The sequence below is a fragment of the Pygoscelis adeliae genome, unplaced genomic scaffold (assembly GCF_000699105.1).
Source record: "Pygoscelis adeliae isolate BGI_AS28 unplaced genomic scaffold, ASM69910v1 Scaffold68, whole genome shotgun sequence".
Taxonomy (NCBI): domain Eukaryota; kingdom Metazoa; phylum Chordata; class Aves; order Sphenisciformes; family Spheniscidae; genus Pygoscelis; species Pygoscelis adeliae.
In genome coordinates this window covers 4,129,751-4,154,401 of record NW_008825501.1, presented here as the reverse complement: position 1 = coordinate 4,154,401, position 24,651 = coordinate 4,129,751, and the positions used below count along the sequence as shown (strand labels likewise).

The 24,651-nt window shown below is 44.7% G+C and overlaps 1 protein-coding gene across 1 annotated transcript in view; it reads right to left on the bottom strand.

Annotated features, from left to right (window-relative positions):
- CELF4 (CUGBP, Elav-like family member 4) overlaps nucleotides 1-24,651 on the bottom strand; it is a 695,746-nt gene that overhangs the window by 30,267 nt on the left and 640,828 nt on the right. The window contains exons 10-11 of the mRNA XM_009331557.1: nucleotides 16,997-17,144; nucleotides 11,414-11,563 (exon numbers count right to left, since the gene is read on the bottom strand). Coding sequence (XP_009329832.1) covers nucleotides 11,414-11,563; nucleotides 16,997-17,144 — 298 coding nt within the window. The remainder of the gene's footprint in view (nucleotides 1-11,413; nucleotides 11,564-16,996; nucleotides 17,145-24,651) is intronic.

Here is a 24,651-nt window from a genome sequence, read left to right as displayed (position 1 = left end):
AAAAAAGAGAGAGGGAGAAACATGTTGGATAAGCTCTTTCTTTATGTGCAGCAATAAAATATTTAAAGCAAAGCTTGGCTGAACCTCCAGTCCAAATGTCACCTTGGCCCTAATATTTCACTTCTTGTTAAGAGTTTAATTTGTATTTATTGGTGCTGCACAGTTCTACATTTACGCAGTCCCTCTGGCTTTGTACTTGTAGGATGATGCCTTAGGGAGCTGCCACTTTCCCCCCTCCATCCCACCTTCTTCCTTCTTACAAGCATAGGGGTGTGGCTGGAGGGAGGAGCGTGGAGGCTGCAAAGGTGTGGGTCTCTTAGAAGGAAATCTAGTGCCATTGACCTACCCAAGGAGAGACACTGACTGTATGCTGAAGTGTGGGGGAGATTGGCAAATGTGAGTGTTATGGACCCAAGGAACATGGACAAAGTGTTTCTTACAGATGCAAATACCAGCTTGAACCTTAACTTCAAAAATCACCATTGATCATGATAGCAGCTGGCAAGGTCTTGAACTTATCTCCCAAAACACAAGGAGGAATGGTGAGAAGACCGAACTTTGAGGGGACAAACCCAATTAGCTGGCTAAGGCTTAGGGGCTCCTGTTCATTATGAGCATTACTAGATCACAAGGACTTTGAGGATGAGATAGTCACAGGAAGAAAAGTGGGATTGCAGTCTTAAGTTGGAAGTTGTTTGGTTGATTTCCTAGCTGTCTTTTGGCGGGTCCCTCAATATGTGTGTATGTGAAATTGGAAAGCACTGCCCTTCTGTAAGTATTTTCATCGCTTGAAAAGGGGTGTGAGGAGAACACATTAAAACCTGTGGGAGATCAGTGGAAGGCATAGTAGAGATGCAAATTTTTAGAGTAGATTCTCCAGGAAACTGGAGGAAATGCTTGGAAAATATAAAAAGTCTTTCCACTTATTCCTGCCTTCTTGAAGAAGGAAGCAACTAAAGTCTATTATTTTTAACCTTTGCTCAAAACTGTTTTCCTCTAAAAACAGAATGTGCAGCATATTGCTCCAGAAGAAAACTGAACATCTATGAAAGGTTGAGTGATACACTAGTTCCAGTACCCCTTTGGGAGAATGGATCAGAATAACTTGGACCCCCCAAAATGAATGAGTCCTGTCAGGTAGAAAATATCTCCTGAAGAAGGTGACGGGACATGAGGTAAAGGGAGCAAATCTTTTTAAGGCAACTATGGTTTTGCAGTCTGCAGTAAAGGAGATGATCTACCATGTCTGCCCCAAAGGCAACTGCCCTTCCTTGGTTGCACTCGTCTGTTTATAGAGCTAGAAGAAATTGTCTCTGCTGCTCAGGAGATACACTTACAGCATTTCCTTCGTCTCCAGCTGAGGCTGGACTTGGGCATGCTCGTTCTCTCTCTGACATGCTGACAATTAGCAATGACTGCCTCTTCATTGATATGGCAGAAGTCATTGAGCAGTACCTGTCTGACTGTGGTCCTTTCCTTTATTGCTTGCCTTAGATGGGCACATGTGGGAACTACCCACTCTCCTGGCTATAGCTGAGTATATGTCCTGAACAGGACCACACAGCTCACTGCTGAGCTGCTCTCCTCACTCCATCTGTGGATATCTTGCCTGCCTTTGGAGCCATACTCTGCCCACCATAACCAAGCCATGCAGCTTAGGAAATATACACTGAAAATCATGGTTTGCCTTTAAGATTGAATATTAAAACTGGGCAAATGCTTTATTCAAAGGGTTTGGAACAACAGGTCTTTAAATGCAGCTTTTTTCCCTCCTACACAAAGCTTTTAGAGTTCATTATTTTCCTGAATCTTTACGACTTGTCAGCAAGGGTAGTATCTAACCAGGTGTTTCCTTTTCAGGAGACTGCCTTGTGCCCCAGATCATGCAGGTATTTTCCTCCTGGCTCAAAGCACATGCAAGACAGTGGAAAGACTTTCCCCTGGATTTCAGTCAGCTTTGCTTCAAGCTGGGAATTGCTCCAAGCTGGGAATCACTTAATCATAGGTAAAGAAGATGCAAGGTGGCTGGTCTAACACACTGACCTAACCATCCCTGGACGCTCTTGAAAAGGAGTGAGTTGAAAGCATCCCTGGGCTGTAGGACTAGACAGCATGGGGAGACAGCAACCCCTGCTTGGGGCTCTATGTTTTATTTGTAGTCTCATACCCTACCTTTGCTGTTTTGGAAAAACAGTGGTTGTGAGTCACCACCTGCAGGAATTTAACTTGGCAGCTCTTAAAAACAAAAGTGATGACTTTAGCTCAGTGGAGAACTCGTCTTCCTTACCTTGAAGAGTGTGGTTTACTCAGCAAATGAAGATGTGACTCCAGTACAGTGGATGTGTCCATGCTGGCCAACCCAGCCTATGAAGATGCAGGGACACAGACTCCAGGGTTGGCTGGGTACCCCGGCACGAAGCCAAGGTAGCTTGGGCAGCCATGAGCATATCTTCATGCTGTTGCTCACTCTGCCAGATGAATTAAACCTAGCAAAGGGCATAACTGTCTGCGCTCACAGCTGTAGTGTGGACGAAGCCAACGGCTGGTATCGATCCAGAAATCTCAAGACACAGATTAGACATTTGAGGAAGTTGTGGCCATTCTGTGTTCAGTAAAGTGACAGCCCTCCTACATTCTAGTGACCCATGAGAATTTCAGCAAGGGCTCAGATGTACAAGGGGCTCACGATCCAGAGCCAACCTGCCCCAGCGGTTACGTGTGACTGTAGGCTGGAGCACACCATGTGCTAAAATTCAAAGTGGCGGGGAGACATGAATCATTTCTGTGTCTCAGTACAAGGAGACCGTGAGAGAAGGTTGCTTTATTCCTCCATAAGATACACATAACTTAATAGGGTGTGCACCCCTGTGGACTTCACACAGATCATACTGCGCTAAGGTAGGAGAGTTACCCTGTCCCAGCCACCCTTTCTCCCCATCCAGCTGGCCAGTCTTCTCTGTTACTGCAAATATTAGTTGAACATGGGCATGTGGGGCTGGGAACAGACCTTAGCTCCTCTGCATGCTGTCCGTGCCAGGGTGTAAGCCCCCTGTGGCCCAGAAGCTAAATAGCTGAGTAAGGACTGGTAAGAGCCATAGGGATATAGGAGACACTAGATGAGGGACAGGGATATCATAAAGCACCTTAAAGGGGCTTTTGAACCGGAACTAGCATGTCTTTAAGTGGTAACATCATCAAAAGACCTTGGATGTGCTCATGACTATCTGCGCAAATGTGCCCATAGATAACATTTGAAATAGCTTTCCTTGTGGTCAGACTCATGGAGATCTTACATCCAACACACAGACATTTAAGAGATTAAACATGGTGTAATGTACAGACTGAGGATCAGCTGGTGAAGTGACAGAAACAGAGAGGCTCCTGAGAGGCCAGAGGACCACTATCAATCATGTCAGCCCTGCTGAAGTCCATGTAGCCTTGCTGCTTTACAGAAGCTGAGGATCTGGCCTTGCCAGGGCAAACTAAAGGTGTACTGTGAAAACAGATGCTAATAGTAACTTCATTTGGCAGCTCAGGGCAAGAGCCTTGTCCCTGGGCATCGCCTCTATATTAATTTGATCATTTCCATATCTCCACGGGAAAAATCCTGCTCAGATACAATTGTCTCTTTGTGAGACAATCCTGGCCAAGATGCCACAAGGTGACCATGGCAGATAACCTTCCATAAACCTGGAGACATAAAACAAGCCAATGACCTACTATATAGCCATAAATATAAATTTAACGAAGGCAGCACTTCTTCATTAGGCAGAAGTCAAGAAATGACTCCCAAGTCCTTCAAAGAAAGTAGATCTGTTAATGTCACTTTCCAAATCCTCTGCCTGATGCCAAAAACCAGGGATGATTTCCCAAGTCAGCATGAAATACCAGTGCTTTAAAATTAACACCAGGAAGCTTTCTTACTACTGATATATCTCTAGATTGAAATCCAACTTTTTAAAGGGGCATTTAGCTAGTGTTAGGCCCGACATTTAGCGTTTGTCAGAGAATGAAAGGATGGAGGTGGCAGAATGAAGCATGTTGTTAAAAATAAATAAAATCCATTTAAGCGGTGTTCTATAAAGAATCCCTCCTGTGAGATGCCAGTAACCCGGCTACAGTGTCTGGCCAAGACGAGCTGTTACATGGGTGCCCCAGGTGAAAATGGTTGTAGAAGACAGAGGGCTGGAGTCTGCTGTGATGGTCAGGGGTGTAAATCAGGAGAAGCTACATTGAAGCCAGTGGAGGTGGTGAGGAAAAAGGATGATGGTTACTGCCTGAGCCATCAAAAGGGGGCCCTCCATCCTCCTCAGTGGGGTATGGGACAGTGTCCCTATCCCAGCTCAGGGTAAAAGAAAGTGAAGGAAATCTGTTCTCTGAAATCAGAGGGGCACAGTGCTTCTGAGAGACAAAAACAGGGTCTGGCACATTTTGGGCCCCTAAAACACCCTGGGATTACACTTTGGTGGAAGGAGTCAGCAAACCTTGCACCGATACGATATCCTCTTCACCCCCTGCTTCTGACTGCCTATGCATTTACCGACAGACATGCTTTATTCCATCTATTTCACTCCATATTGCAGTGCTGCTCCCTGCACGGGTCTACAACAACGTGTTATCACCCAGATCCACAGCTTTGTGTTCTGCCCCCTCTATTCATTCCTCTCACTGTCACGGAGGTATTTTACACCTCTCCCAGGAGCTGCAGCTTGGCCACTATCACCTCTGGGAGGGTGGATGGGAGAGGAGGATGATCAAAGAGAGGCAGAGCTGTTCAGTTGGTGGGGGGGAAATAAAAAAATGATAGCAAAAAAAAAAAAAATCTATGTGAAGGCCAGGATTAAAATAAATAAATAAATAATGGAGTGGGAGGGCTCTATTCACCTTCTCCTCAAATCCAATTTAAATCACTCTTTACAGCCCTAATCTATATCCATAATTATATCGTTTTGTACAACAAGCTTGCGAGAGGTCTTAAGAAATTTATGTAGATTAAAATTCATGGGTGCCATAGTACAGATTCCATATTATTAAGATTGATTAGGACAGCTGATGCTGTGATTAAAGAAGCCAGCATTTACTGTTGTAATTAATTAGGTATTCAGACACAACAATAACTGCAATAACAGAAAGAATGTGCTGATCCGGCAGAAAACAGAGACTGATCCTGTGTTTTATAGTCTCCTTTCACCATTTAGGGTCTGGACACCAGTTGGTCAAAGACATGTTGTTCCCCTGTCCCTTCCCCTGCACACCAAAGAAGCCAAGAAATCCAGGGCATTTGTGCGTTCTGTTCCATCCTGTTAGTTGGAAAAGCCCTTTTGGTAGGATCCCCAGGTGTTGTAGGTGCTTGTTTGGGACAACATATGGGCCTACTATAAAATTCAGGTAGCTCATCCCTGGAAATGAGGATTCTCTCTATCATTTTCTTGATAGTCTCACCTCCAAGCCCCATCCCTAATCAGGCCCCTGCCGAGCTGGGTGCTGTGCAAACACATGACAGGAGTCATGTCTGGCAATGAATAGCTTCCAGTGGACAAAGCAAGAAAGACACAGAAGCCTCAGAAATGCAGGAGAGCTGGAGGTGGCTGGCCAAGGTGACATACTAATACAACAGCAGTCAGGACCAGACTTCCCTCCCTTTGCCTAAGGCCATAAACACCTAAGTCAGGGTTTTAAAAGCTATTAAGGCACTTAACTCTGTATTTTTGGGGAGCTTAGTTTAAGTCACCTTTGAAAATGAAGCTCAAGGTCTTAACTCACTTAGGTGCCTCTGAAAACATCAGCACAGAGCCTGATTTGTATTTACACCTTCTTCCAAATCAGAGGAGAAAACACTTTGGCTCTGGAAAGGCTCCCACAACTGCCTTAAACAACCTCATTCATTATGGCTGCAGCATGATTGTTGGAAGTACATGGCATCATTAAAGTAGCTTAGACTACAATTGAAGGTGGCAACTTGTTATTATATTTTTAATGAGTACATTCCTTCACTTATTTATTTTACCAGTAAAGTGTGGTTTATGGCACGTGGCAGATTGTTACAAATGGGTCAAATAAATGCTTCCTAGTCATAATGGTGGTTCAGGTGCTCACTGTTGCAGTTTTGGAACTGCTGATACAAAATATGAACAGGAAAGCTCTCACCCAGAGATTTAGGATGGAGAAACACAACACAGACAAAGATTTTCCATAGTAAGTAACTTAGCCTCGGGGCCGCTGAGCCAGGTACATTTCTAGGGCATGGTGTATGTCTGGACCAGATGTTGTGGGTCTTGGTTTTCATCCTGGACCTTCTACAGGTGCAGGCAGGTCACTCTTTTTCTGTTCTGCTGACTCACCTTCTCTGTAAACTGTTCTTGTCTGACATCTTTCAGGACTGAAATGTCAGGGTGGGCACTGGGGTGGGAGAAGTCACCTGCACAAGTGAAGCCCTGATCTTGCCCAATGCCACGGGATGGTGTCTGTCGTGATCAGGACTGATCCTGGACTGACTGGTCCAGAGCAGCAGCCTGTCCATCAGCAGCGCTGCTAGCTAATTGACAAGCTAATAGTAAGGCTGTCATATTAGCATGCCAGCAACTCCTCTCCTACAAAATTAGCTTGGGTAATGATAATAATTACAGATGGAGTTTGAATCCTGTCTCTGCTGGCAATGGGTGAAATTGGTTACTGCCTGATAGCTCTTTGTTGAGCCAACGAAAATGAATTGATGGTCTCGGTTCAGTTCCTAAGACATGAGTTTCTACAGCACAGGAATTCATCCATGGGGGACACCTTTACTGCCAATCTCAGCGGTGGGTTGGAAATGTGGGCATAAAGGCTTGGCTGCCCATTCGTACGGACAGCTAGTCCTCACTGGGGAGGATGGGACCCCAAATAGGGTATGAAATGGATCTTGCTGTCTTGCTAGCCCAGATGTACCCACAGTGTAACAAAAGGGGAGTGGGGGGACCTCTGCTATGTCTGCAGAGAGGAGAGATAGAGCTAGTCCTGGCAGTGGTGGGCAGTCTGAAACAGAACAACTGAGTGCCTGAGAACAGTAAATGAGACGACACGTTTTTAATGTATTATGAGCAACTGAGGGAACTTTGCTTTTGTTTTCCTCAGCAACATAAGCCCAGACCAAATGCACTGAAGAACTCAGCACCCTGGAAAGCATTTCCCATCTGGGGCTCCATAAAGCTGCCACACCACTGGACCTGTCCCTGGCTCTGCTCAAGCTGGACATCCCTTGGCCCAGGAGGAGTAAGTTTGTTTGGGAGCTGTTGGATGCTATGGGGTGTATTTCCACTTCTTCCTGGGCACATCACTGCGCAGAAGACCACAGAACAGTCCTCACTCTTTTCTGAGGGCTCTGCTCTGTGCCTCCTTCCAGTTCCCTCATTTCACTGATCCTTTGACAGCCAATCCCTTCTTTCTCTTGTTTGCTGCCCTTTGCTCTCCACATTTTCTCACCTCTCCCTGCCCTTCTTTTCCCAAGGAGGCTGTATTTTTGGAGCGAACATTTTCTCCAGTCCCTCACAATGCAATCCAGTAGGGCAGGACTTGTTTCCAGAGAGCAGAGTGCTGATGGTGTGAGACACAGCAGGAACCAGTGCAGATGGTGCCCACTGTTACTGTACATCACACACTGTTACAAGAGAGGCACTGGGCTCCGGGTGGCTAAGAAGATTTGGCAGAAGAGCGCAATCCCTGTTAGTATGGCTAATGTGGAAATGGCAAATGCTTTTGCACTGCTACAAAGTGACTCACAAGATCATGGCACAACAGATTATGTTCTTTGTCCCCACTATATGTTGTGACACATTGCCATGTTCAATAGCTTTGCAAGCTGAAAGACTAAAGGGCAGGCATTAATACACAAAAAGGTCAGATCTCCAAAGGGGCTCAGACTAGTGGTAGGGGAAATACTTAATCCCTTGTTATTCTGTCCACGCCAAAATGCACACTGTGAGGCATTATGTACTGGCTGAGCTTGGAGAAGGTGAAAGCATGGCTTGCAAAGAGTATGCCTGCAAGTAATTGTTTTCTAGTGTTACTGCATGGATGCATAGCCTGGCCAGAGCCACAAAAAAACTAATTCCTGCAGGGACTGGGGCTGTGATCAGAGACCTGGTGAGTAGGGATGTTCGACCTGCTCTTGCCTTTGCCCCAAAGCCATGGATGGTTCAGTAGCCTGACTCAAATGATACCGTGTCTGTCCCTGCTCCAGACAAAAAGAATCTTAAAAAAAGAGCACAGGGGAAGACAGGAAAAAAGAGTGAAACTACAGAGTAAATACAATTACATGATATGGACCTGTTTTTATAGTGCAAAGACTGTGGACTTCTGGAGTCCTTTAGATGAAGCATCAAAAATATTATAGCTAGACACAAAGGTGGATGTGTAGACGAACTGCACAATTAATGGGATTTATTTGGGTCTGAATGATGTGGATGTCATGCCTCTACAGATTTTGATTGTCCTGTTTTGCTGTTTTCAGGCAACAGAAAACATTCTGCTACTGGATATAATGGTGTGAACCCACATTTGAGTTTTTTGTGGAATATTAAAGAGTATCTGAGAGCAAAATTCTGGCTTTAAACAATAAATGGCGAGTCATAATCGTAGCAAGACTATGATTATGTACATAATGCTGCAGCACTCTTAGCCACTTTCAGAATGAGAGATATACCATAAAAGAAAGTTGTTTGGAAGATGCTGACTTTGGATGGGGACTGGCATGTTCTTTTCTTTTCTATAATGTTAGTGCAATTGCATGCTCAGCTTTAATATTTTATTTCTACCCTTGCATTTAGAAACACAGACATGCAGAACCACAAGGCAGTGCCAGTAACAAATGTTACAGAGGGAAGTGCGAAAAATCCCATAATGAACAATGATGGAATAAGCTGCCCAGCGATGAAAATTTCTTTCTAACCCCAAGCAATTAGTGGTTGGCTTATATCATAAAGCATGAAGGTTTGTGTCCTTTCCACATTTTTATCCAGTCTAATATGGCTGTGGATATTCTCATTACCCATATAAATGTCTAATCCTTTTTTTTTTATGCTGCTAAGCTCCAGGCCTCAATAAAGCCTGTGGTGAGGAGTAAAGTTTTGGAGAGTGCATAAATACTCATGAGAAGGAAGAGAATAAGACAGAGCAAACACATGATGTGTCCTACACCCAAACTGCTACAAAGGGGCTTGCTTTCAGGGTTTCATTGCTAGTGGGGACAAGCAGAAGTAAAATGAGAGGTGAGGGTTTGGCCTGCCACTGTTCCCTTTATACCTCTGCTATAACTTAAGACGTCACTAAGTTATGGGGAAGCTGAGCACCGAGAAATACCAATATATTGCTGAAGACACACCGAGATAAATCCAAACTTTACACAAAGCAGACTATTTGGATGTCAGCTTTACTGCCAGAAAGGAGCCTCTCTGCCTGCAGCAAAGTGAAGCAAGAATGACTGTCACCTTTCAGTGTGTTAGGTTGTTGGTGTTTGTGCAGGGACTCACTGTGAATTGCTGGCTGAGCAAGTCTCTCCAAAACTCAGAGAGAATCAGATTAAGGTCATTGACTTTTATATAACCAAGAACAGAATATGTAACTGAAAGCTTTCTTTAATTATGGGGGTAGCTGGAGACAGTAACAAAAGCTCAAGTCATTAAGATTCACCTAGAAAGAACATCTTTTCTCCGATATCTGCAGTAATGGATGATGGAAGATTAGCTAAAAGGAGCTAGATAAACCAGAAGAAAAGATAGACATAGAAATGGATGAGTAAACAGAGAGATGATAGACTGGCAAACAGGTAGATGCTTAGATAGATGGATAGTTGAACAGATGGCTATAATTATATAGCCTTAAAGACAGGGTTCTTTCTTGGTGCTGTGGTTGAGCTCACTGAGCGTACTAAGGGCTCCCTGCAATCTTCTGATGCCTCCGTAAGCCTCCAAGAGCTCCCCATCCCTCTAAGCCACTACAAACATGTATATACATGCCAAACTTTTAGCACAGTAAGCACCTTGATTTCAATTGTGCTTAAAGTTGAACTCATGGCTAAATGTTTAGAAAGTGTATGTGTGCAGGATGATAATTATTTTTCAATACTCTTGGTATTTCTGGGCTTTCCTTTGCTGTATTCACAGGGTGGCTTTTTTTCAGTGACATTGTCTGAACTCTAACTAGGTAAGACTTTTGTGTTTCTATGTTATGTGATATTTTTCCATGTAGCTCATGAAGTCCCCTGTGATGTTGAATCTTCTGAGTTTTCAGGACTGGCTGAGATAGAAAGAATTTTTTTTCTTAGGGGTTTTGTGGGCTTTTTGGCTGGAGCATCTGACTCAGTGTTTGATTTCCTAACAGACTAGATCAATCTATGAGTGCCTCAGGGCAAAATACTCCTTTGCCAGCTGGTGGCTAGGAACAATTAGTAACATTTACCTAAATTTGTATTGTTGTGATTGTATTATTAGTATGTGTACAGCAATGGTAAGGAACGTCTTCTTAGCAGAAGTACAGCTTGGAGGACAGGGCTATCTCAAATCTTGAGGATTCTGAAAAAATGTAGGTGCCCATCAAGGACTTGCAAACTGAGTTCTTGGTGATTACAGCCTCAAAGTGTCCATATATTTGTAAGTACAGCTATAGAGGCAAGTATGTATCCTTTAACCTCCCGCATTCATCCCTGACTGCCAGGGCTTGCAAAATCAATCCTACAGTGCTGGCATCTTTTGAGCTAGTCACAGTCCCAATCCCAGCAGCAGTTCTCTGGTGGTGTGCCATAAAAGGGTGAAGCTGCACCTCACTAAAGAAGCTTCAGTCTCCAGGCCTGGTAAGGCGACAGGATTTGGATGCAGTGAGCGTTTTGGAGACCAATACCCGCTGCCTGCATGCATGGTCTGAGGCATGGAGCAGTTTAGGTCAGCAGCTGTGTGGACCCTCTGGACTTGTCCTCCCAGAGCCATAAGGCTGCAAAGGAATCCCATCAGGAGATACCAATGGTGCTAGGAGATGCAAACAGTCTTAGCAAAGCTCCTTCAAGGCCAGCCAGGAGCAAGACCCTTGGGAGTACTGCTAGGAGATGTGCCAGCATGAATTAGTCAGGCCTCAGTTCAAATTTTAGTTAAAGCAAAACATGCTGGGTGTCCTGATTGTATTCACCAGACATGTCATCCAGCGGATGAGCACACAGTTCTTCAGCATAAAAATTTTCCACTTCCAACATGACCTTGATGTCTATCACCCAGATTTAACTGTATAACAACTGTAGCTGGGTAAGACCTAACTACACCAATGCTAGAGTGAGCCCTGATGGTGTGGGGTATAGTCCTTCTGAGGTAGGTCATGCTAGACAAAGTCTGTGGACGTGGACAAACTCCCTAAGATGGAAGGAGCAGGTGGGCACAGCATTGGTCTGGCTTACCTGGGTAAGGGTGGATGCCATTAGCAAACACGGCTTCTGCAGCGGGCTGCCCATTAGCCTGCGGCGGGAGGCCAGTGAAACCATTCACCCCAATTGGAGATGGGATGCTAGGCACAGCTGGTGCAGTTATGCCAGGAGGCGTGCTTCCACCTGCAAGTGGGGAGGACACAAAATCAGAGCTGGTGAGTACTAGAAGCAATAACTACATGGAGAAAGCTGCTGACACAACAACTGTGACCAGCACACAGAAACCTTCTGATAATCCAAGAAATGAAAAATCTCCCAAGCTGTTGTGCAAAGAAAGGGATTGCTTGCCATTGCTCCTTTGTTTGGAAAGCACTTAAGAAAGTCTTGCAAAACTTTCTTCAACAGAATGAAGCTTTTGCTTGGTGATCATGGTCTCTAGTCCAGATCCACGGTTAATGTCAAACAATAGAAAACTATAGAAACATCATATCATCCTTCCTCCTCAACTTTCTCCCTGGAGTATTACCTGTTTAAATTGCTCAATAAGCAGATGTTTCTTTCCTAGATATCATTTAGTATCAGAAGCAATTCTCAGTCCCACCTTTTTACAGTAGTTCCTCTCAGTTTCTCTTTGGAGATGTCAGCTTTGTGGGCGTATCGATTTCCAGGACTACTCTGTCTGCATTTTCTCATGAATACACATTTCATGTACAAACTCATTCTGAACTTTCTCAGCACCAGGGATCCTTAAAATGTTTGGCAAGTTGATTTGTAGCCCAAAGGCAGCCAGTGATATTTTTTTCTTAGTGTCACTGTTTGGCCCAAACTTGACTTTGTAGAGCTTTAGCAGAGATCTCCCACTCAACAGGGGCAAAATTTGGGCTAGATTTGTTTCTTTCATGGAATCATATTCCTCCCCTTCTTCCCAGATGCATCCTGTGGGGGAACTGTAATTCTGCTATTTTGGAAGAACAATTTAGTCTTTATGTTTTGGGTGGGATCCTGTCACCCACTGGTAGAGAATTCTTAAATTTCTGAGGGGAGAATTAAATCCGCCAGCTATTTCATTGTCTGCTCCTATGTATGCTTAAAATGACTGGGCAGTCTGTGCTTCTTACAACTTATTCAGGATGCTTTTGGGGACCAAAAATCAGTTTTCAATAAGTGTGAAATTGTATTTTTCTCTTGCTAGCTGTGAGTAGGAAGTTAAACTACCTTATCTTCAGCAATATCTTTCTGTGTCAGGGTATACTACTGATTGAAAGCACTATTTTTGCAGTAATCTCTTTTTTAAACCAATTGCAGAAGTTTTCTTCAACATAGCAGCGTTCCATGAAGGGTTAGTCCAATAAAACTCTTTAACGACTGCTTAAATCTGTGTTGGTGCTTTAAGAAAGCCAGTACAGATGCATGAGATATTTTAATATGTTCTGATTCGAGTAGCCCAAAAAGCAAGCAATATTTCAGATCTTTTCTTATACCCTGAGCAGACAAGCTGCTGTTTCCCGTTTGCTTATTTAAATGGTGTTGGCCTTTAAAAATGTCCTCTGTGGAGGTACAGGGAGCCAGCAGTGGCAACTGAAGTCCAAAGGCAATGCTCTTAGCATATGCCATCAGCTTGCAAATCACAAATGCTAGTTAAAATTTCAGTTGATTTTCTGGATCTCTCCTTTATTTGCATAGACAGTGTAAGTAATTTTTTCTAAAATCGCAGCAAGGGATTTGTGGTTGCTATTTTGTGCATGTCTAAGGAAGTTTAGACATATTCATTGCAATTCTTTAATTTTCTTCTTATAAAGAACCCCCCTGGAGAGGTCAGATTTGTAGCTGGAGTAAAACTGGCATAATGCCACTGCACAGAAGAAATGTCCGTAGTGCCTGCCAGTTGTGGATTTCATCCCTGGTTTGAGATCTCTTGCTGCAGCTGCACCAGGTGCAGACTTCCAACACGGAGGGAGGGAGGGAGGGAGAAGAGAAGGAAGGAAGGAAACCTAAATGAAATTTCATTTCTACCCCCTCTGTGCAGTTAACAGAGTGGCAGACCCACTGCAGACCCACTTTTCACCCAGATTATACCAATGATGGGATAAATGCAAAACTTGAACCAAACTTTCAGAGATGTCAATTTAATTGCCTCGCAGTTACAGACTGTTGTGTGAGATAAACCTGACTCTTCATGGGGAACCATCAAAATGCCAGGAAATAACATAAATTTTTTATGGTCTGAATTATCCACTGGGACTGCCTACTGCACACCATTGACTGCAGGAAAGCCAGGTGACTAGTTTAAACTTGATGTCTAACTTTTGTATGGTTAAAGCCAGGTGAGATGGATCCTGTCTCTAGTCTGTTAGATTTGCCTGGATCCAAAACTCTTTAAGTTCCTAGGTCCCATGGGAACTCCTGAACCTGAACGAACTCATGGCCGTGTCCCAAGGAACCCATTCTCCTGGAGGTGGGATGCACAGAAAACCAGCTGGATTAGGAGGTCTGAAGATACCAGTATAGAGGCACTGTGCTCAGCCAATACCTCCAAGGTCTCTAGGACTTCTGGGTTACCAGTGTCCTTTTTCTAGCACATTTTTTCTTTTGCTTAGGAAAGATCAAAACATTTCTTTTTTTTTTAAAAATGTTCCAAACCCTTTTTCTAATGCCTGTTTTTCAGAGAACTTTGAAATGTTTCATTTTCATTCCAAGTCAGAACAAAGATATACTTCAATGACTGGAAATCCTGCTATGAAGCAGAGTGATCATTTTCCATTTGGCTTTCTGAATGCTAACAAAAGCCAGCAGGAGAATTCACGTTAGGCTTCAGATATCTCCTGGCTACTCAGAAATTCCTGCCAGTATTGTAGGCTTGCTTGCTCAGACATTATATGAAACATTTTCTATGCATCTTATCACAACCTTTGTGAGTGTTGTAGTAATACAAGGAGTCATTTTAAAGTCTAAACATTTCACCCAAGGAATAATTGTCAATGGACATTTCCACAACCCATTACAGGGTTTTTTCATGAAGGAAGCTACCCATTCAAGGTAAATCTGCAATAATGTCAAAGTGCATAGTCTCCATGATTGAAAATACGTCTTGAGGAGAGCGCAAAATCTGCCATCATGAAAGAGATGAAGGGATCATCTAAACCACCATCTTATTTTCAATAATGACCAGTCATGGGTGCTCTGGAAAGCATGTAAAAAACATAAGCTTTCCTCTCCTGTATTATGACAGTAAGAGTTTAACAGTCCCCAAAAGGCACCAGACACACCAGAAGAGGAGCAGAGCTTACACCAAAGAAGGACTGGGATATTTTTCATGTGCTGGATATCATGGTAGGCACAGAATTTGGCTGTTGTACTGGTATTTACACGCCTGTGTCACAGAACTCGCTCATTCTTAAGACTTATTTATATGCAAAAGAGCTTGTGCTCTTTTGTGGTGGGGCCATCATGCCTAGATTCAGCTTTCCACGCCCTGAAAACATTTGAATTCCAGGCAGTCTTTGTTTGATGTTCTCTCTGCTACCACTAACACAAAACAAATCTAGCTAATGCAAATATGATAATCTTTCCAGCAGCGGGTTTAAAGGGTGCACATATAATTAAGCCACTTTTCTATTTGGATTTGCAGTAGCTCCATCAACTTGTTGTTTATCCATTTATCATTTCGTAAACATATATTTCAAAATGTGTGGTATAAGATTTTTGAGTCAAGCATTTTTCCTTGGGTCTCTGTAAGTTCGCGTGGAATGAGATCTGTCTTTCTCTCCCTTCCCGCTCCCCCCATACTCTGATATAAGCAAATGAAAAGATACGTATCTGATCCAGTAGCTGCTGACATTGTTCCCAGCTGCAGATTGCAAATAGATGCTAAGCTGTGTGTGAATGGGGAGGTTTTCTTTGGCAGACAGGTTAGCCAAACTCAGTTCATTAAGAACGGCCCCCAAGCCTGCACTGCTGCGGTGCCTTATCTCCCTGCCATCCAGTGTTTCTCAGCCATGAGGCATCTTTCCTGGTTGCTTTGTCAGATGGCCCTTTCCTGCTCCAGGGCTCGTGCAGACCTCTTCATGTTTGGCAATGAAGCTGCCCATTTCCTCTCTCACTGCTTTGCTCTGGAGTCCTAGATCCTGCTCTGCCCAGCGCTACCTGTACCACAGCTGGCTCAGGTGTAGCTCACTCCTCCTATGTCTCACCCCAAACCTTTGTCAAGCTGGTGCCCTCCAGGCCAGCTTGATGCTTCAAGGTTCACACAAGGGCATTGGTATGCCATGTCTTTCTGAACACAGTCCCATCCCTAGTGCCTCTCATAGGAACAACCTGCATCACCCCAGGGACCCTTTTATCCCAACCTATCTCTTATAAATGGTCCTCTGAAGGTGTACCTTTGAGTCCTCTGCTCCCCTACCAGAGTCAGTGATATATTGCAAAGCTCTCCAAATTCTCACTTCTTTTCTCTCATGGTTCAGCCCCACTTTCCCTTCTGCCCTACTTCCCCACTGTTAGGTCATATGCCGTTCCATGACTACCAGCCCTATTGGTTCCTTGACTTGTTCCTGCCCAAATTATTTCCTTGTGCTTCAAGCCCCAGGAAAGCCAGTCCTGTTTCCATCTTAGCTTAATTGTCTGCCCACTGAATCATATACTGCAGCTCCTAGCATGGGCTTCTTGTGACACCTCACAGCCTAGCCAGATCCTGGCAGCCCTTCACGACTACCTGACTCTGCTCCAGCAGCCAGAAACCCTCTCACCAAACACTTGCATTCCAGGTAGCACCAGAGGTCTTCCCTGAGTACCTCCTGTCCTATTTCACAGTAGGGGAAAGGTTTATGTGTCCCAAAAGACATAGCTCATCTTGTTAATGATATTACATCTCACCACAAACTTTATTTTTTTTGTCTTTGGACCAGCCTGGCTGTGACAGCATCAGCACTGACTCCTTGGACATCTATATTCACCACCAATAAACCAGTGTAGGTCACTGGGGGATGTTTTGTGCCATTTGGAGGGTGCTCAGAGCTAAAGGAATGTTGTGTAAGGGATAAGGCTGAGAGGGAAGGGTCATGGCTGAAAGTCCTTTCCAGTGTCTTCCCTGCCAGCACCCTTCCTCCTCCCCAACAAGCCCATTGCATCCTGGTTCTGGTGGGTCTCAACCCTCTTGCTCTACTCTTCCACCAGTGAGTGCCACTCAGCAAGGGGCACAGCTAGCCCAACAGCCCACTGCTGGTGAGCTGTTTCACTTTGCCCTTACAACTATTTCACGATACAGAAGCTGACCTGCAGCTGGCCACAGCCCTGGAAGAGGCGGTAACAACCTTTCTCTGCCCCTTTCCCCCTCACAGCATCATAGAATCATTAAGGTTGGAAAAGACCTCTAAGATCATCGAGTCCAACCGTCAACCCAACACCACTATGTCCACTAAACCATGTCCCTCTCCCAGACCACAAAAGGATCTGGTCAGCTCCACTCCTCACTTTCTGATGGGCTTCACCAACAAGACCAACATTTCAGTAAACACCCACTGGGGGAGAATCTGTCAGCTAACATATCCTGCCAGGTCTCCTCTGGGATTTGGCCAGATTTTCCTGCCCTTTGCCCTTTCCAACCCCCCAGCCCCTTACCTGAGGTTGGTGTCATGGGGGCGGCTGCCAGGCCATTCATGTTCAGAGCTGCCATCTGCTGCATCTGGGCTGCGGCAAAGGCTGCCATGGGGTTCAGGTAGCCACCCTGCGCCACCGAAGCCATGATCGCGGCTTGCTGCTGCATCAGCTGGAACAAAGAGAGCAGGGAAAAAATATCACGCGGTCACCAGAAGGGCAGCCCGTGGCACCGGCACCGGGATGGGGACCCGGTGAGGGTGTGAGGTATCCCTCTGTTTTGAGATGTCAGCCCGCCATGCCTGTGGTACCCTCCAGGCTTGGCCTTCCTTGTCACTATAGGGGCCGGAGGCAAAATGCATCTTTGCATGTTGGGGTCTTTTTGGTCCCCACTCCCATGATGTGTTCCCCATTGTGGAGGACTCCCATGAGTTGGACTCAGCCCTCTGAATCCCTAGCCCTTTCCTGGTGAGAAAGGCAGAGAGAAGACTTTATACATTCCTGAGCGAAGAGGTTTCATGGTTTATGATGTAGCAAAGCTCTGGGAAAGCACTGGTGGCTGCTGATGGGAGACCAGTGTATGTGAAGTGGTGGGGAGAGGGGATGCCCTCTCCAGAGCAGCAAGCTTAGCTGGTTCTCTGGGGATAACCTGATTTGTTTCATCTGTTAGTGACAAAAATAATTTTTTCTTATGCTGTTGGGAGGCCTCTGGTGGGCACTGAGCAAAACCATGACCAAATCTTCTAATCAGATTACAGCACCTATTTCCAACACAAGCAAGCAGAGACTCCTGGAAGAGCTATACAAGAGAAGGGAGCTCCCCTACTTTAGCAAGATTAATACTGTGTAGTTGGAAAAACCCTCCCCTGTGGTTTTGATCTGGGATGACTTCCTTGATTTTATTTTTTTTCCAGAAAGCAATTAAAATGCTGCTTCCTTTAGGACACCTAAAAAAGGCAGAAACAAGGAACCCGGGCTAGTTTTTTCAGGCATTTGGGGGTAAAAATTTTGGAGCAGAAGGGTAGTGAATGGTTATGCATGCTGGAAATGCTTCTTACATTAAAACCAGACTTCGCTATCATTATATTACACTCTGAATCTAGCACACAGTTGTTGCAGTTCATGTGTACAGTATGGCTGCAGTGGGCTTGTAAAATGTTCCTGGTGTGAAGGAGAAGGCAGCTTGGATGAAGTTGCCTCTTGTCCCCTTCCCTGGAGCTGTACGAAGAGCCAGATGAGGTACGTCTGAGTCCGTATCCAGCCCCCACTAGTGACCAGTGGTGGATGCTTAGAGAAAGTGTGGGGGAAAGAGGATGAACAGAGAGTGAAAACTCACTCTGTTCATTCCCCAGCCTCTGGTAATGCATGACTTGATGATAATAGTGGAGAAGGAAACTTTTTCTGTAGTGATTTTAGAAGTGACTCATGTCTTTGCTGTCTCCAGAATTGGAGTACCTCTGTTTTACTGCTCTCTGTGATTTCACTCTCTCTCCCATCAGGAAATCACCTTCTGATGCTGTTGTTTAAGCATACGGGACATGCTTCGCAGCATTAAACAGACCTCAAAAGTCATGGCAAGGAACAGACCGTTCCCTACTCTTCCGTTTAATATTGAAATATTGCTAAGTTAGCTGTTCATACACATACACACTGAAACAAATCCTTGAAATCACTGCGCTCATTCAAATGCTGAAACTTTCTTTGTCACCATCTGTGAAGAGACCAAAATGAAGGATGCTCTGCCACTGACCTGCTGTATAACTGTGCACAAGCTGTATAAACTTGTATTGGTTTCTCCAGCAATAAAATGGGACACAGGATACCTGCCTCCCCATGTAGGAGTGCCTTCAGATCTACAGATGAAAAGTGCTGTACTAGAGCTGAGTACTATTACTTTTTGTAGCCTAATGCAGATTGGTGGCAAGGTGGTGGCTTTCCCTTTGATTGTTAATTACCCTTTTTATTATACCCTGCATAAGAGACTTTCACATTTTAATTAGTGGTAACCTGTTCTTTGTAATTACTGATGGAGTGATTAGACAATCTTTTCTATTATAGCACAATGCTGATTCCCCTTTAAGGACTACATTTGTTTCTAGGAATTGTTTGAGTTTATTCTCCAGAGAAGGCACTGAGCAGGTGATTTTAGTAAGTATGCCAATGAAGTGAATGAGGAAGTGGGAATCCATCCATCTTTATCATTGGATTGATTCCAGCGCTGGGTGTGCTGACCCATATCTCATTTTCGGTGCTGGTTATTTTCACCTGGGGACAACTGAGGGTATAACCGGCCGGTTGCAGAAATGATGGCCAAGATCTGTGTCTGTAGGATCTGTTTAGTGCTGCTGATCAAAGTAGCATCTCTGAGATGGATGCAGTTGCAAGGGCTGGGACAGTCACAGTCTGGCGTTTGCTGACTTTTCTGTGTGTTTCTCCAAAGCTGACCAGAGCTGCATGAACCCACCTCAAAACATGGAGTGACATATGGCTGGTCATGTGTGTGCTGTGGTCAGTCTGGCTGGCAGATAACAGCCTGGTATTTGTACCAGAGACCTTCTAGGGCAGACAGAGGACTATGTTTTTGGCATTTCCCATTTTCAGATTCAGTAACCTGAATACAGATAGGGTTTCCTCTGAGCTGGTCACCTATTACAGTGGACTTGATAATAGACAGAGGAGTCTAGGCCAAGATTCATCTCTTCCTTCTGTACCCGAATGCCTCTGGGCAGATGAAGTGCAGCTTTGTTTCTCCCTGTTGACTGTATGTGGAGTCCCAGGTGATCAGTTCAGCTGCACGTACCAACACAGTCAGATGAAATCATTCCCACCCCTTACCTGCCTCTTGGTGGATATTTTTGGACCTTGGTTCCCAACTATTTAAAAGAAAAGTGTTAATCCTTTTTTCATTTGTGTTTCACCTGTGCTGCAAGAGAAACAGGGGTCTATCTAAAAGATACTGCGTTGCCAATGGTAGTACAAATGATTGTGCTTCTCCAAAGACAATCTCCCTTTTACACTGAGCAGAGCTAGGCAATCACTTGTGACATTATTTATGGTTTATGCAACTTCTTCTCCTGCTTATGGATGTCTCTAAGCTGTTCAGAGTTAACTTCACAATGGCAGGTGTCCTCCTGGTTTGCAAACCAGGTAACCTGAGTGTGCGGCTTCTTGTGTATTCAGAGGAGTTATAAATTTGCACTGGAAGATGCATGTTTGTAGAACATACCTTGGCCACATGCATGCTTCTTTTAGCAGTGTAATGTCATTCATGCAATTCTGTCACAGACCTTCAGAAAGGTCTCTCTCCTTTTGGGGAGAACTACACGATCCTAATCTGCTGATTAGTGCTGAAAGTGCAGGGTCTGCAGCCTAAAGCCTGGTGGGTTTCAGTGAAACAGTTGCTTAAAACTGGCCATACTCCCACAGAGACTGAATTAGGAGCTTGAGGAGCAAAGAGGTTAAATTTAGCTTAGGGTTAAAAAGCTAATGCAGTAAAAATAAGGTCCTAACCTGTGATTTGGGAAACTAGGTTCAGTTGCTTCTGCTACAGCAGGCATCCTGCAGGGAGCAGCCACCCCATTTCTGTTATGCTCAGTGCTCTGGGGATACCCGAGATGCCCTGGATACCTGGAAACCCCCCTGGCATGGTGAAATGAGTTGGAGCCCTGTACCTCATGACCCAGAGGATGTACACCTTGCTGCAGCCTTCAGAGCCAGCCCGTGGGTTAAACTGTGGTCTCCTCCAGAGCTGGAAGGAGTATAGCATCCCATACCTGAACATAGCCACATACCCCAGCTAACTGGCTTTGCTTCCTTGGCTGGAGAGGGGACCCCAACCACGTCCCAACCACGTCTGGACATCTCAACCCTTGGCAACACTCCTGCCACCCTTCTGCTGTCACGTTTCCTTTTCATGCCCTTCCCTTTCTGGTCGGAGCCGCTCAGGGGTAAAGGTTAAGGGGAAAGGGGGAGGGGGTCCTTCCCAGCCCAGAGGCTGATGGTCACAGCCCAGCTGAGTGCAGTGGCATTGCCGGGGTGGAAAGACGGTCACCTTGAAAGAAGCTGACAGCATAGACCTACCTCCTTCCTCCAGGGTGGCTCCAGAGAAATTTACAAAAGGAGGGCAAGTCCTGTAAGGGTCACCAGTCTTCCTTATAAAACCTCTGGGGCATTCCCAAGTGAGCTCAAATAAAAGTCACTCCACTCCTTCCCCAGCTCCCCCTGAAGACAAATATGCCATCCACTCTCCTTTCACTTTGAAAGAGGCCCACTGTATGGTCCCAGTTAATAAAGCTGTAGAAAGTGAGGCAGTGACCCCACCAGAGGCAAATCAATAGCAGCAGGGCCCCTGGGTATTGTGTACTTTAAAATATGCCATTTGAAATGCAGATTTTCCCTGCCTGGGCTGGGGCCACAGAGCACTAATCAGAATGGCAGCAGCCTTATTATCTCAGACTGATTCAAGGGGACGGAGAGGAGCTTTTCCCTTCCTCAGCTGAAAGGACGTATTTCCTTTTGCTTCTCTCACTTCCTTGGCATGACCTTTGCCTCAGCATTTAGAGGTTTTTCCCGTCTGATTTGATAGATTTGTTCCCTCTTTCCTCCAACCTGGCCTTTACTATGGCTCAAATATTTATCTTCTGAGGAGACCAGGAGACGCTACAAAGCTGGTTCATGCCCATGGACAGCACCTCAAGAGCTATGAGCCTGCAATCCCCACTCAAAGGCTTGAGAACTGATAAGGTCATCCAAAGCATGGGGAGGGGAGGTAGCGATGGCTGGTCAACAGAGAGAGATGAGAGGATTCATCTCACGCATCCTTTTGCTACCTCAAATTGAGGTGGCTAAACTTCAGCCGGCTCTGTCACCAATGGATGGATAGGTACCTCCACAGGCTTATCCATCCTTTCCTAGCATGGGAGATTAAGACAAAAACCAGCAAAGGATACAGTTTTGCAATACAGCTGAACCAAAGCAAGAGCTCGCCGATGCACATCTCCCTCTCCACGTCTTGCCGCTACCAGGGTAGATGCACACCTGATGCTGCCAAGCACCCGCTCAGGAACACCAGCAAAGAGTTAACCACACAACACAGAAACACAGTTCTTACTGCTGGTTTTCCTCCCAGAATTGTCTCCCTGTGTGGTCACTGTCAGTCTAGTGGTGTGGGCTGAGAATATGTGGCCAGAGGTGGGTTTGGGAATGGGATGGCTGCCTCTGGCACCAGGTGGCTGTTAGATAGCAACTGCACTCAATGAAAGGAAATATTATCCTTTTCTTACAGGAAGAACAGATGCACGGAGAGATGAAATGACTTACTCAAGGCCAAAAACTCCTGCTAGAAATAGGACAAGGATGCTACAGCCTGCCTTCCCCAGCCCCCAACGGAAATACATGTGGAACTGAAGAAGGGGAAGAGGAGAGAGAAGGATTATTTCTGATGTGCTCTTTTTGAAATAGCATGATCATTGCCCTTGGAGAAAGCTTACTCTGAACGATCTGATGACCTTCTCATTTTTTTTCAGTGTTATTTTCTATTCTTGTCTCTGAATCACATGACGTTTTGTTTGACTTTTCATATTTTTCATTCAATAATAATAATAAAAGTAATAGCAGCATCCCATGCTTCTGACCTCCAACAATCTATACAAACACTTAGCTAATTAATACTCATGGTATCCTTGTGATAGAAAGAGGTAAGCAAAATGATCAATCAAACAGTAAGAGGACTCATATTTGGTAAAATCACAGAATTGACAAATTCACATCTGTTTTACCTAACTGGCCATTGGGAAATAAACCCAAAAATATCTCCCAAGCCTTCAAACAAACAGAAATTATTCTGAAAAAAAATCAGAATGGTCCTTCAGACATTTTTAATGTCTTCTTGGAAACAGAAATTTCTGCTTTGAAAATAAAATTTAAATTTAATTAAGATTTTAAAAAATAAACAGATGTGCCACACCTGGATTCATGTGTCTTAGTGTCTTTCTGAAGCCTGATACACAATGGTTTGTATTTCTAACTTCCTGAGAACTGTGAAAAAACCCCAAAACCTAAAAAAGAAAATATGTGTATAGAGTCCAAATCTGAGTGTTCATTATTTCTGAATTACCAAGGAGCTGACAATCAGAAATATGGTATTAGCCCTGCTACAAAGTACCATGACTTCAAAATAGCTTCCTCTTCTGGAATGGATCAGAACAAGTGATTTGCATAACGGGTACTATTTACCAAATATACTGTCCCATTTTGGTCATTTAAATATAATAACTATTATATGCAGAAGATAGTCTACGTTCAGTAAATTTTCCCTGATTTCATAAGGCTAGCTGATTTTTTTTAAGTATCTTTCCAAAATAATGTCGCAGTATGAATTGAATAAATATTGGAAGAAGAAATTCTTCCCTTCAGGCCCTACCTCAGATCGTTTAGCAGAAATATCCTTTCATCTCCAGAGGAGCTGGGACAGGGAGCCAGAGGGGGGAACATAGGCTTTTATGGTCAGCACGGTAGTCACTGCTGCCCTAACTTCCCAAGGTGTCCACTTCTGATGATGACTGAGATCTATGCTGTGCTGGATGTTCCCAGATTTGTCGCAGTCATTGTCTGCAGTTCAGGAGCTGCAGCCATTTGTACTTTTTCAGAGTGAGGGGAGCTGGGATTTACTGAAGGGAAAGGATTTGCTCCAGGCCAGAGAGCAAATGTTACTGTTGCCTATGTTGCCCCTGTCCCCATCTGTCCATTTTTACTCACTAACTCTATGCCTGTCCCCTGCTGCAGGATGCAATCAGTTCCTTGGCTGGAATTTGGCCAGGAGACCGTTGCTAACACTCCCACCCCATTTTTTATGCAAACTTGATTTATGACTTTGATCTTATTTTAAATAATTTAAAAATTAAATAATTTATACAGTATCGGTCACTTTCCAAGGCTCCTTCCTTTGTTCTTGCTCTGCTCTTCTGCATTTTCTCATCTTCCCAACCCTTTTCGGACTGTACATGTTTCCTTTTCTGCATGGTTTGGCAGCAGTGACATGAGACAGCCGCTAACTACTTGCCACTTTCTTTATAGAAAGAAGACCTGCAGGAACTTTTGCCACGGTTGCTTATTTGCGCCAGGGCTGCTTTACCACCATTTATAGTCCGGTTTGATTTTTACTGCTCATGACTTTGGGCTTGGCCACCCCACTGCTTACCAGGGTCTAAGAAGGTGTGCTGTGTTGCTCTGGGCTGGAGTGTGTCCCTGCAGGTTTGTTCGCCACTGGCAGCAAATCAAAGGTGGTGCCACCTAGCATCAGCTTCCTTTTCTCCAGGCTGAGTTCAGACCTGTACCTCAAGCTGGCTTTAACTAAGACTGTGGAAACAGCTATCCGTACCCAGCTGATGTGGATCCACAGTATGATGTGGATCAACCAGCCATGAAACCTGACTTGCCTTGAGGTGCATACAAAAGAGCTGAGGTGGGTCTGATGTGTCTTTCTGTGTCACTGAAACAGCACACAGGGTTAGTGCCAAGCTTTGTCTGGTCTGCTTGCAGGTGGTACATGAGGAAGGGAGGCAAAAAACACACACAGAGGAGAACCTCCTTTGCTTCCTGACTTTTTTGCCTCTGGAGCTGAGGCCATATGGCTGATGCATCCACGGACTTCTTGTTCTGCCTCTCTGAGGCCTTTGCTA